Consider the following 11681-nt stretch of genomic DNA (forward strand, 5'->3'; position numbering starts at 1 on the left):
AATATACTCATTTTGTTTTGTGGAATCGAACCAGGCATGCGTGATTAATATGTAACAATTTATTGGTCCACACCCACACATTATTGATGTTCGTAAATAACGTTTTTGATTTAAATTTGAAAAAATGATTTTCCAATTTAAATCAAATTAACTAATTTTGGTATAAATGGAAATGGTATAATGGATAAATCTTTTGGAAAAAAACTTGGTCGAAATGGTTGCCGAATTTTCTATTCTTTATGTGACTTTTCCAAACATAGAAATGGGACGAAAAATAGCACAGTAAGTTTGGATCATTATAATTTATTTGATTAATAAATCTCGATTGAATTTATAGTGAACTGCTAGAAAAACGATTGGCTTCCTTTATCAATCTCATCCCATCCATGATGACCATATATCATGAGGAAAAGGACAACAAAATCAAACAACAACACTTGAACGAACAAGACGAACAAATCGATGCCGAGATTTTGATGATGGCCAAAATTCGATCCACATTAGCCAAAAACATTCTCGAAATGGTTGATCGCTTACATCCATATGATCTACCCGAAATGTATACCGTACCGATTGATCAAATGAATAGTACATTACGAAAATATTTGGATGATAATCTAGCTAGCAACATTTCATAATGCACACTCAGCCAACAAAACAAAAAACCAATTTACATTAAAATTCATTTTTTTCATTTTAATTTCTGTTTTGAATAATAATTGATATTGTCAGGGGAAAGGATAGAATTGATTTGAAATTGCTAGACAGGTTAGGCAAATAGTTTATCGAAACATGAATGACAATAAGGTTTTTCATTGTGTTTTTTAAATGTTCCTTTGTTCAATTGTTTCAAACAAAATGAACAGATGAAATGTTCAGGATGATATTTTTGAAACATTGCCGTTATACAACGACCAGTGATTGGTTGTCGACATGATGCACAAAGATTACCACGTTTATCATGATAATGGGGCTCACAATAGGGTCTGCCTTCAAAATCAAAATAGCTTTTACCTTCGGTGAATGGTGATTTGCAATCCTACACAGACATCAAACAATTATCATCAAGATTCACAATTAATCAATCAATCGAAAAAGGACATACCCGACAAACAAAACAATCCTGATGCCATTGACCACCCAAAGCAGTTACATAATTATCTTCAATTGGCTTCGAACAACCAGAACATTTGGGGGCAAATAATTTGAAAAAATCCTGACGACAATAAGCATTACCAGCTTTCTCATGATAACCATCATCACCGAAATTTTGGCCACAATGTGCACAACAAAAATGTTCCGGATGCCATGTCTTATCCAATGCAGTGATGCATCTCTGCCATAATCAATCGACAAAAACAAAAAAATAAACGGATTTAGGACAAGTGTAACTCAACTCACATCATAGATGGGTTTCTGGCAATAATGACATTTAGGTGAAAATAGACGATGATAATCTTGTTCACAATATGCTAGACCATCACGTTCGAAAAATGTTTGATCACCAAGTTGTTGTTGACATTTGATGCAGACAAAATGTTCAGGATGCCATGTTGTGCCCAATGCGGTAACAACCTGACCAATAATTGCACGACCACAACCATGACAATCACCTTTGGTGGTTGTTGATACACCTTGTTTGTTTAGATCAATTTCCAAATTGCCAATCATAGAATCCAGATCTGCATTCAAAATCGGAGCATATCCTTTGTTGGGAACCTGTATCTTTCCCAATGCCATGTAATTGTTATTGCTGGCTTGTTGATTGCCGGTTGTTTTGATTTGATTGAGCTAGTGATTTTCAAATGGTTAAACGGGGTTAAACCCAAACGGGCACAAACTTACCTTAAAATCGGATAATGATGCCATCAAATCATCAAGTTCTCGGGTTGCATGCGACACTGGACCATGTCCACCCGAAGGCAAGGGAATCTGAATGACAGGATTTTCATTCATTTGTGCTTTTTGCGGTGTAATATTGACCAATTGTCGATTGTATTCGGAAACTGGTTCAATTCGTGCTTGTTGTGGACGATGATGATCACCAATACCATTACTATCGGCATACATGGCTGTCGTACCATTAATGTTGGCTGGTTTACTGCACCCAACAAACACAACACAATTTTGATGATAATTTCACAAAAGATCCTGATAAACTTACTTGTATGGTGATGGTGTAGGGGTTGTTGTTGCCGTTTGTAGATTATATTCCAGATTGCGAATCAAATCATTCACCTGATCACTATCGGTCGAACGTTCTCGATGTTGTTGTTGGTGGTGGTGGCCACCATTCGCTAGATAAGGACTAGCACCACCGTTAGTAGTTATGGCTATAAATAAAAAAACAAAAACGATAAATATCAAATCCTATTTCGACAGTAGGAGCAAAGGAGGATGGGAACAGGAAATGACGCCCTCAGGATGCACACTCAACCAGAACCTTGAAAAGTTATCATCATTCGATTTGATGTTGGATGTTCACTTCGCCAAATGAAATTGCAACTGTGAACAAACTAAACTGAATTGACTAAATTGACTGAATGAATTCAAATGAAATTTAATTAATCAATACACTCAAGAGAGACTACACTGTTTTTGGACGTAAACTTCCTACACTATCATGAAGCGATGACCATTTCGGGCAAAAAAGAGTGGTAAGTAGGCAAATAATACATGCAACAATCATCATTTTAGCATTACATTCATTTCGAGGATATAAAGGGATTGTGTGGCTGTGACCATAAATGGGCATTCAAGCAAATAAGCAAACAAAGCAAATAAAGCAAACAACATGCCTGCATTAGAATTGGTTTGGAAACGATTCACATGATTATTTGATGATAATGGTGAAGGTGATTTAGAACCATAACTAGATCTGGCGGCCGCATCCAAATCATCAAGCAAATTATTAATCATGCTTATTTTTTCGGTTATCAGATCAACATCGTTGTCGTTATCGTTGTTGCTGTTGGTTGTTGTGGTTTTACGATAGATACCTTCATAAATTGGTGAAGTTGAGTGCTGATGACCATTACTGCGTCCAGCACCGTTGATGGGTGCATAATCATGATCCATTGTTGATTGTTCGCTAGCACGTCCTCCTCGGGATAGCATTTGTTCATTCTGATATAGAGGCTGTTTGGTTATTGGAATGGCAAGCATATTGATTTTGTTTTAAAATAGATTTTCTTTTTGTTTGCATTCCAACATACCTCATCATTGACGTAATACTGTGGACTATAATGTTTGGCCACTTTAGCTGTACTGTAAGCCGATGATATTGTCGGATCATTCGGTTTGCTTAGTTTCCATGTTCCACCACCACCACCACCACTTGGATGTGTCTTGAGCGTTGATGTTGCTCGCTCCAAATCCTGTAGTAATGAATCTAAACACAGACACCAATTTAAAGACAAGAATAACCAAGGGGAATAATATAAACAAATCATAACATCGCACATATCACTAACACACATAACCAAGATCACAATTCACATGTCTTCACAACAGACCTTGGATTCGTTCCATTCCTTTTTTTCGATACATTATTCGATTGATTGATTGAAACTACAAAACAAACTGAATTGTTGTTGGCTGGCTCTTAGAACCAGAACCTGAAACACACAAAACACAGAAATGAGATGATGTACAAATGATGTGATGTGTACGAAACGTTCAAAGTCGAACGTAAATCCAACACAACAAAGCTAACGGAAAAAATTCTGGAGAAATTCGTTCACTGAATGACTGAACGATGATGATTCGTCGAGGTTGGTTTATTGCTTGCAAAGACACACAAGCACAAGGGATGATAATAATTATTATTAGAAACGAGGTTTCTTTAGCCTGATTCTATTTTATGTGCCAAGCCAAATGGCGGCAATAACAGCCAAACAAAACAACAGAAAATACTATCAATGAATGAATGATTCGTATTCGTTTCTTAACAAACAACTAAATTGGAAATTTCACTGAATCAAATCTGAATATTTTATTTATAGAATGCCACACACTCACCATACACTGACTGTCACATTTAATTTCGTTTCATCATTTCTTTGCCAAACTCTCTTCCTCCCTGACTGACTGACTCTCTTAACAAATTAGCAACCAATCAAACTAACAAACAAAAAACAAACAAACAAAAAGCATTGATTGTTGTCGTTTGGCATGATGATTCGTGCTTCTGTTTACAACTCAACAACAGAACATGTACCAAGTTGACATAGGGCGTAGGGCGTCATAATCTAGAAGCTCTCGATTATGGTCATCATTTCCTTTGGATGGACCTTGGCGCCATTAACAAACACAAGGCGCGCCTACATTTTGCATCTCCATGCTGGAATATTGTCCAAATATGTTCTGTCAAGGTAATTCTCTCTCGCTTTGTGCTTGCTTCGAAACAAATCAATCAATCATTGAAATTCAATCCATCAATCACAAAACTAGGGCGGAAAAAATGTTACTTACCCAAATTATCCATCACTTTGTGTTATGATGATTCTTGAATGAGCAAAATTTTGTTCTGGTCACTTTTGCTTTTGTTATTGTCACACTCACTAAGTCAACAAATCATTTCAACAAAAATTGTTAATCATTACAACCACAGGTAACACATGTGACAAAAACATTCATTCTTTCAAACATAACATCAATCAATCATCACGATTACCAACCAAAGTCAATCAAACAAATGAGAGAGAGAGAGATAGCAGATTGAGCATCAAAATATATGTTGATTGTAGTCGTTGTCGAGGAAACACCTTATAAGCATTGACAACAGCAAAATCACAGATTTGGAAGCCAGGATAATAATCACAGACATGTAACTGGATAACAAACAATAGATCAAATTCACAGTAGATTAAACTTTTGGTGTTGAATTCATTTCGATCAATGATCACTCTTTGAATAATGATGATGATGTCAATATCAGACTAGAATCTGGCAAATAATATCATGCAGTGAAGCCATCTGGCGATACATCTTTAGCCAGCAATGGACATTGTCCAAACCTACCAGATACTTCTCTCCTTGTTTCAAACGGGTTTCAACTTTTAAAAACCGGAAATACTTGATCATATTCAACAGGTTAGGTTGGACTTTTTTCATTCACCTTTCAATCCTACGCACTGTGCTAAATCATTTTTTGAGCTTCAACCAGAATGACCGCAGAAAACAAAACCAAGAATAAAAACCGCCAACGCAAAAAACATTTATTTGGAAATAAATATAGGGCTGGCCTCATTAATGCAAACTATGTCATCATCAAGGAATGAATGAAAAAACATGATTATCATCATTACATTTATTAAAGCAAATGTGGAAAAAGAAAATGTCTTCTATGTTGAAAATTGAATTGATTGATGATTATAGAAAGAATGCTATTTCAAATCGATAAGTGTGATATCCATGTGGGCGTCAATTTCTTTCAGTATGGCTTTGGTCTTCTATCGTGCATCGGTGGACCACGCATTCCGTAATCACCACCGCGGCCACCACGTGGAGGACCACCTCCACGTCCTCGCATCGGTGGACGATCACCACCACCGCGCATTGGTGGTCGATCACCATGCGGACCACGCATTCCAGGCGGGCCACCCATTCCAGGAGGTCCATCACGTCGACCCGGTCCACCCATTGGTGGTCCACCACGCCGATCCATTGGCGGTCCTGGTGGACGACGATGATCACCGCCACCGCCACCGCCACCACCACCAGGTCCAGATGGCATTCCAATATCGTCCGGTCTGGGAGATTTGCATCGATTGCATTGATCACGCCAGGAAAAGTTGTTGTTGTTACAGCCGGGACAACGCCAATCACCTTGTCGAACAAAACCATTATCTCGTTCTCGATCTCGACCACGGCCACCACCGCCGCCACCTCTTCCCCCATCACCACCACGACCGCGCATTGGACCACCTCCTCCTCCGCCTCTTCCACCACCGCGCCCACCTTTGTAATCACCACCGGCAGGTATTTTACGTTGAGCGAATTCTACGTTCAATATTTTACCAGTGCCAGGTAGTTCTTTATTATGAAACCATTGAATAGCCGATTTGGCTGTATGTGGATCTTCATAGGTTAGTGTAGCCTCGCCTTTTCCTTCGCCAGTCACTTTGTCACGATAGATCCAGATTTTATGTTTTTGTGATCTATCCATCTATCATAGAGAATTTAATCCATTATTCAATCATCACTTGCCATATAACAAACACTAACAACATACCTTGATAATACCAATCGAACCAAAATGGCTTGATAATTGATCTTCAGTAACATCCAGCGGCATACCGGATATAAAAATAGTATCATTTTCCATATCGCTCGGTTGCGACATATAACCACCACCGCTACCAGGAGCCGATTGGGGTGGGGGAGGTCCAGCTTTAGAATAATAGAAAATAATTAAAATTAATCAAATCGCACATAACAATAACATTCACTCATTATCATCATTACTCAACATGCATATCTCATCTGATCTGATCTGTGAATGAACAAGACCCTTTTCACTGATTATTATTTTTGTTATAAACCAAAAAACCAACATAGAATAAAACATTTTTTGTTTGTTTGGATCAAAAATGTTTACCTTTATAACCACCAGGGCCTGGATTACCACGGCCACCCATTGGTCCACCTCTGTCATCATCATGTTTCATTATTACACAATTTCAAAATCAAATATTTTATCATTTGATTGATTGATTGATGCCCACAGTTATGATATATCATATATTAACAAAAGAGAGAGAGAGAAACAGAAAAGTTATGAACACCATTTATATATGACCATTACCAATTACATAACAACAATACTGGTCATTTTTGTTTTGTTTTTTTGAAAAAAATAACACCAACACTTGATTAACAAACACTTCAAATTCAAACACAAAGAATTCTTTGAAAATACGCGTGTTCAATGATTGTACCGGTTGGAAATAAGAACCCAATTTTCTACACCCCATTTTTCAAATAAATACACTTCATAATACCACAACCTTAAACAAAGAGACGCAAATTAGTTTCAAAACAAAACAAACAACAGATGACACTTTACATGTCAACAATTTAAATGTAAATACCTTTTTGTGTTCATCATGTCTTAACAACAACAATACCTTCAACTCTTTTTTTCAATATTGAAAAAACACCTGCGATTTGATTTGATCAACTCATTTTCATGGAATGTCAATGTTCACGTATTAGTGTGGAAGATATTTTTTTTCTTCAAAAACTCATGTCCAGTTGTTTACAAAACAAAAGAAAATTTACCTGAAATTTCCATGTCCTTGCGGTGGCATTGATGGTCCAGGTGGTGGTCCATTTGGTCCAGGAGGCATACCACGATTCATACCACCACCATTTCCAACGTAAGCACCACCCCCATATCCATTAGGACCAGGACCATAATTGGATTGAGTTCCAGGAGGAGGCGGTGGACCACTTGGTTGCCATCCAACTGATTGGGCATTCGGTGCATTCGGACCTTGCGGTACATTTCCATACGAAGTTGAATACGGTGGTGGAGGTTGTTGCGCTTGATTAGGATTCGAACCAGGACCAGCTGGACCGGTACCGGGCTGATTTTGATAATAGGCATTGGCGCCACCATAAGCATCACCCACGCCAGCAGAAGCGGCGCCATAACCAACTGAAGTAGGTGGTGGTGCAACAGAATTTGGTGCTACATTCGGTGGCGGCCCGGATGGTGGAGCATTAGCATTTGCAGCTTGAGCATAACCCATGTATGCTTGTTGTTGGCTTTTAGTGTCTAGATTTAGAGGCAAAATAATTTCCATCAAAATATTGTCATGTCACGTTGTAAAGATATTACCATAGGTAGGTTGAGTTGTTGTGTACGATGAATATTGATCCGAAGTTGGTGGAACGGCTTGCGGTTGTTGTGGATACGATGAGCTACCGTAAGGATTTGCCGCACCTGTTCCGTATTGAGGAATGGCATTAGCTGCTGCGCCTGGTGCACCTTGTGGTGGTGGCTGACCACCGGCTACTGGATTCGAATAATAACCAGCAGTTGCCGGATAACCTCCGTAACTAAATCAAAAAAGGGGGTTATTAAATGTGGCAACATAAAATCAATTACTTTGCCTAATTTTACTTACCCTGCGTTTTGCATAATCGTTTAAATCAATATCAGATTACGAAAAGTAAAAAATGAAAAAATTGATCAAAAATTGTTTTGATTTGATAACACCACACAACACGAAATGAGAATTTATTTTGCGAGCAAAAAATTGGCATGCAATTGAACACAATGGAATAACCAAAAAAAAATGACGCATGAGCACTGATGATCATTCAATCAACCAATCATCAATCACAATCATCGAAGTACCGTTCATAAACAATATGAGCATAAAACACAAACGTCAATTAGCTTTGATTAATACCACTACTACGACTACTACCAATCGAATCAGTTATGAATTGTTGAAAATTGGCGCTTATTTTTCTGACCGTTGAACTTTTCGATTTGGTTTGTGCAAATGAACACATTTTTGCTTTGATAAAATTTATAATATTTTTCTTTTAATCATAAAATCATCATCATCATTATTATTATGGAGAAACAAAATCTGTATGGTTATCTTTCTTATTATGGCAAAAAATCCAAAGCTAATTTTCCGATTAGAAAACGAAAAATTACAATTGGCAATGAAAAAACAAATGATATACGTTTGACTCAAAAGCAACCGCCAAATCGACAATTTCTTGAATTATCAATCCGACGATGCTTACAAAATGAATGGAATTATACATTGGACCTTTGTGTATGTAAGTAGTCTAATCAATCAATCAAATGTTTGCCAATTCTAATTCGAAAAACATTAGTTGATCAAACAGTCCGAGAAAATATCACAATCGATAATGAAAAAATTTTTATCGAAAACAATTCCATTCAATTGAAAAATGGAAGTGTTATAACCATTTTTGGACATGATTTTAAATTCTGTTCGAATCAAGCAAACAAGTGCACTAAATCAGCATCAAAAATTCCGGTGCTAAAAAGCAAAACTCATTTATTAGATCTTTATTCCAATAAATCATGTGGATGGTCAAGTAGAACAAATTCTCCGAAAAAATTATCATTTAATCCTATTGATTCGGCTATCAAATCGAGAATTCCCATTTCCGCCACCAAGTCCGCATTAATCGATGCAAATGATTTGAAATTGCCCGATGAAGAATGTAACGATAATCCTGATCATCAAACTTCCACGCATGATTCAACATTCGATGTTGATTCCGATAAATCATCGTTGATGAAATTTTGTACACCCGATCCTACTCGAACAGAATCGGTTTCAATGAACAAATCTTTAAGATCTCTTTTGAAAATGACTCCACAACAATCGTTGACACCGAATCGAAAATCGGTCATTTTCAATGAATTTGTCGAAGAAAAACATAATGAATATGATCATCGTACAGGGAAATTATTTTCAACGAAAAAATTTTCCAGAAAGTTATTTCCCATTTCGCCGGATCCACAACAAGATGTTGAACCAGATGAACTTGGTAGTTTTCTAGAAACATCTCCCGATCAATATAAAACTTCACCCAATCAGAATGATTCAACATTAGCTTCGGATAACGTTTCGAATGGAGATAATTTTGTTACAATCAATGATAACATGATTGTTGATTATCATTCCCAATCACCAGGTAATCAATACTTAGATGGTAAAAGAATTATTTAATTGAATTTACTTTTCTAGAACCAGAAATTGATCAGCAACAACAGTCAATAATAAACGATGATCATTATAGTCAAGTTGATCATCAAAGCAAACATCCCGATAATACTATTTTAACTGCTGACCATAATGAACATGGTACACTAGATTCCAATGTTGATTTCGAAGTTGAAACACTTCAGCAGCCAAAAACACCGCAAGCTGATTATGAAACCAATGTTGATTTCGGTATTAAAAAACTCCAGCAACCAAAAACACCTCAAGCTGATTATGTGTCAAATATCGATTTTGCAGTTAAAAAACTTCAGCAACCTAAAACACCGCAAGCTGATTATGTCTCGAACGTTGATTTTGCAGTTAAAAAACTTCAGCAACCTAAAACACCGCAAGCTGATTATGAAACCAATGTCGATTTTGCAGTTAAAAAACTTCAGCAGCCAAAAACACCGCAAGCAGATTATGAAACGAATATCGATTTTGCAGTCAAAAAACTTCAGCAGCCAAAAACACCGCAAGCAGATTATGTATCGAACGTTGATTTCGGAATTAAAAAACTTCAGCAACCAAAAACACCGCTGGCTGATTATGAAACCAATGTCGATTTTGCAGTTAAAAAACTTCAACAGTCTTCTACACCTATCGCCAACTATGAAAAAAATATCGATTTTGGTATCAAAAAACTTCAACAACCCACAACGCCAATCGCTGATTATGAAACCAATATCGATTTTGGTATTAAAAAACTTCAGCAGCCAAAAACACCGCAAGCAGATTATGTATCGAAAATTGATTTCGGTATTAAAAGATTGCAAAGACGTATTATACCGTTACCTGAATATGATGACAATTTTGACGGGTTGGAGAATCTTTTTGCTACCGACGACAACGATATCAATCTTATGATTACACCAATCAAGCCAAAAGCTAGAGGACGTCGACCTAAGCAAAAAATTGAAAATAGTGAAAATCGAATGCTAACACGTAGTGCTCACAAAAAGAAAATCAAAAATGAAGAACAACAAGATGAACAATTGGAAGAAAAATTGTTAAAAAGTAAAAAACAATCAACAGGTGTCAAGCGACGACGTAAAGCTCCCAAAGACGAGATCGGCCAACTTATTGATAATGATAGTGACGATGGTAAGTTTGCTTCGAAAATAACCAAATGCTTACAAATATCCTTTTTTTCTGCTCACGTCCATCATTAGAATCAAAAGCTGATCAAGTTGATATCGAAAAGATTAGAGAATTTGCGGAAATATATTCTAAGAAATCTAATAATCATGATGTAGATCAGTTCCATAAACGTTCCCGTGGTCGTGGTTCACGAAAACAATCATCAACAGCAACTATGACAAACGACGATGATGAACTACAAGCAATCGATATTATGGAACTTGATGATAATCAGTTGATTGATGCAATGAATGAAAGATCTTCGGTCACTAATGGAAAAAGGAAAACGGCTCCTACACGTAAAAGAAAAACGACAGCGATCAACAAAACTTGTAAATCAAATGAATCTGATGATCATTTGATTGATGACGATTGCATCGATCAACAGGAAAATCAAAAGAATGTTGCCAGTTGTCAACCACAACGAATGAATAATCAGAAAAAATGTCGTATTATATTGCCGGATGTCGATTTCAGTATGCGATTAGAATGTAACGATTCCAATGAACAAACGACTAAAGCAAAAGTCATTATGACACGATCACGTGCCAAACGAATTCACTGAATATATTGTCATTGTTAGCTATCACCAAAACAGGCACCACCATTAATTTAATGAAAGCAAATATATTTAACCAAACTAAATATTTAATAAACTTATTCCATTCGGATGTAACAATTGTCTTTTCTTCCTGGATAAACAAAAATGAGGGAAATCCTCCTGACCAATCAATTCTTCAATAGAAAAATCTAAAAACCAAAAAACAGATGCTA

At 36.7% G+C, this 11681-nt stretch overlaps 4 protein-coding genes and 1 long non-coding RNA gene across 7 annotated transcripts; 3 read left to right on the forward strand and 2 right to left on the reverse strand.

The window, feature by feature from the left end:
• The first annotated feature begins 116 nt into the window (after positions 1-116).
• On the forward strand, positions 117-700 carry LOC113792754 (divalent-cation tolerance protein CutA-like). Its single transcript, XM_027342684.2, has 2 exons — positions 117-282; positions 338-700. Exons 1-2 carry the CDS (start codon positions 215-217, stop codon positions 636-638), a joined length of 369 nt encoding a protein of 122 aa, XP_027198485.2. The 5' UTR covers positions 117-214; the 3' UTR covers positions 639-700.
• On the reverse strand, positions 670-4875 carry LOC113792740 (leupaxin-like). 3 transcript variants are annotated; one of them, XM_027342667.2, is made up of 8 exons: positions 4474-4875; positions 3216-3391; positions 2799-3138; positions 2165-2333; positions 1846-2101; positions 1402-1791; positions 1106-1336; positions 670-1039 (listed from the first exon to the last, which is right to left on the reverse strand). In XM_027342667.2, exons 1-8 carry the CDS (start codon positions 4484-4486, stop codon positions 770-772), a joined length of 1845 nt encoding a protein of 614 aa, XP_027198468.2. In that variant the 5' UTR covers positions 4487-4875; the 3' UTR covers positions 670-769. The 3 variants fall into 3 exon arrangements, with proteins under 3 accessions (XP_027198468.2, XP_027198469.2, XP_027198467.2); XM_027342668.2 differs by lacking the exon at positions 4474-4875 and adding an exon at positions 3516-3690 and having other exon boundaries at positions 3000-3138; XM_027342666.2 differs by lacking the exon at positions 4474-4875 and adding an exon at positions 3516-3690.
• Positions 3940-4697, forward strand: LOC142645633 (uncharacterized). Its single transcript, XR_012846720.1, has 2 exons — positions 3940-4373; positions 4453-4697. It is a non-coding gene; the product is annotated as an uncharacterized LOC142645633 (long non-coding RNA).
• A 404-nt stretch (positions 4876-5279) lies between the features above and the next one.
• On the reverse strand, positions 5280-8297 carry LOC113792743 (uncharacterized). Its single transcript, XM_027342671.2, has 6 exons — positions 8136-8297; positions 7847-8067; positions 7285-7783; positions 6602-6651; positions 6236-6393; positions 5280-6169 (listed from the first exon to the last, which is right to left on the reverse strand). Exons 1-6 carry the CDS (start codon positions 8147-8149, stop codon positions 5435-5437), a joined length of 1677 nt encoding a protein of 558 aa, XP_027198472.2. The 5' UTR covers positions 8150-8297; the 3' UTR covers positions 5280-5434.
• A 213-nt stretch (positions 8298-8510) lies between these two features.
• Positions 8511-11578, forward strand: LOC113792734 (uncharacterized). The gene is made up of 4 exons (XM_027342659.2): positions 8511-8808; positions 8866-9699; positions 9753-10871; positions 10940-11578. The coding sequence occupies exons 1-4, from the start codon at positions 8595-8597 to the stop codon at positions 11470-11472; spliced, it is 2700 nt and encodes an 899-aa protein (XP_027198460.2). The 5' UTR covers positions 8511-8594; the 3' UTR covers positions 11473-11578.
• The last annotated feature ends 103 nt before the right edge of the window (positions 11579-11681 follow it).

This window comes from Dermatophagoides pteronyssinus, unplaced genomic scaffold, assembly GCF_027571235.1.
Source record: "Dermatophagoides pteronyssinus isolate colony J.1.1.1.1 unplaced genomic scaffold, Derpt_VIB-CSIC_2022.12 sq0016, whole genome shotgun sequence".
NCBI classification, from domain to species: domain Eukaryota; kingdom Metazoa; phylum Arthropoda; class Arachnida; order Sarcoptiformes; family Pyroglyphidae; genus Dermatophagoides; species Dermatophagoides pteronyssinus.

Excerpts from the sequence above, each read along its gene's own strand:
- LOC113792754 (XM_027342684.2), top strand. The coding sequence starts at position 215 with ATGGTTGCCGAATTTTCTATTCTTTATGTGACTTTTCCAAACATAGAA. Across the intron at positions 283-337 it reads ATGGGACGAAAAATAGCACA|TGAACTGCTAGAAAAACGAT; the intron begins GTAAGTTTGGAT and ends TTGAATTTATAG.
- LOC113792740 (XM_027342666.2), bottom strand. The coding sequence starts at position 3,549 with ATGTATCGAAAAAAAGGAATGGAACGAATCCAAG. Across the intron at positions 3,139-3,215 it reads AGTATTACGTCAATGATGAG|CCTCTATATCAGAATGAACA; the intron begins GTATGTTGGAAT and ends ATAACCAAACAG. Across the intron at positions 2,334-2,798 it reads CCAAACCAATTCTAATGCAG|CCATAACTACTAACGGTGGT; the intron begins GCATGTTGTTTG and ends TTTTATTTATAG.
- LOC113792743 (XM_027342671.2), bottom strand. Across the intron at positions 6,394-6,601 it reads AGGCCCTGGTGGTTATAAAG|CTGGACCTCCCCCACCCCAA; the intron begins GTAAACATTTTT and ends ATTATTCTAAAG. Across the intron at positions 6,170-6,235 it reads GTTCGATTGGTATTATCAAG|ATGGATAGATCACAAAAACA; the intron begins GTATGTTGTTAG and ends TCTCTATGATAG.
- LOC113792734 (XM_027342659.2), top strand. The coding sequence starts at position 8,595 with ATGGAGAAACAAAATCTGTATGGTTATCTTTCTTATTATGGCAAAAAA. Across the intron at positions 9,700-9,752 it reads TTATCATTCCCAATCACCAG|AACCAGAAATTGATCAGCAA; the intron begins GTAATCAATACT and ends TTACTTTTCTAG. Across the intron at positions 10,872-10,939 it reads TGATAATGATAGTGACGATG|AATCAAAAGCTGATCAAGTT; the intron begins GTAAGTTTGCTT and ends GTCCATCATTAG.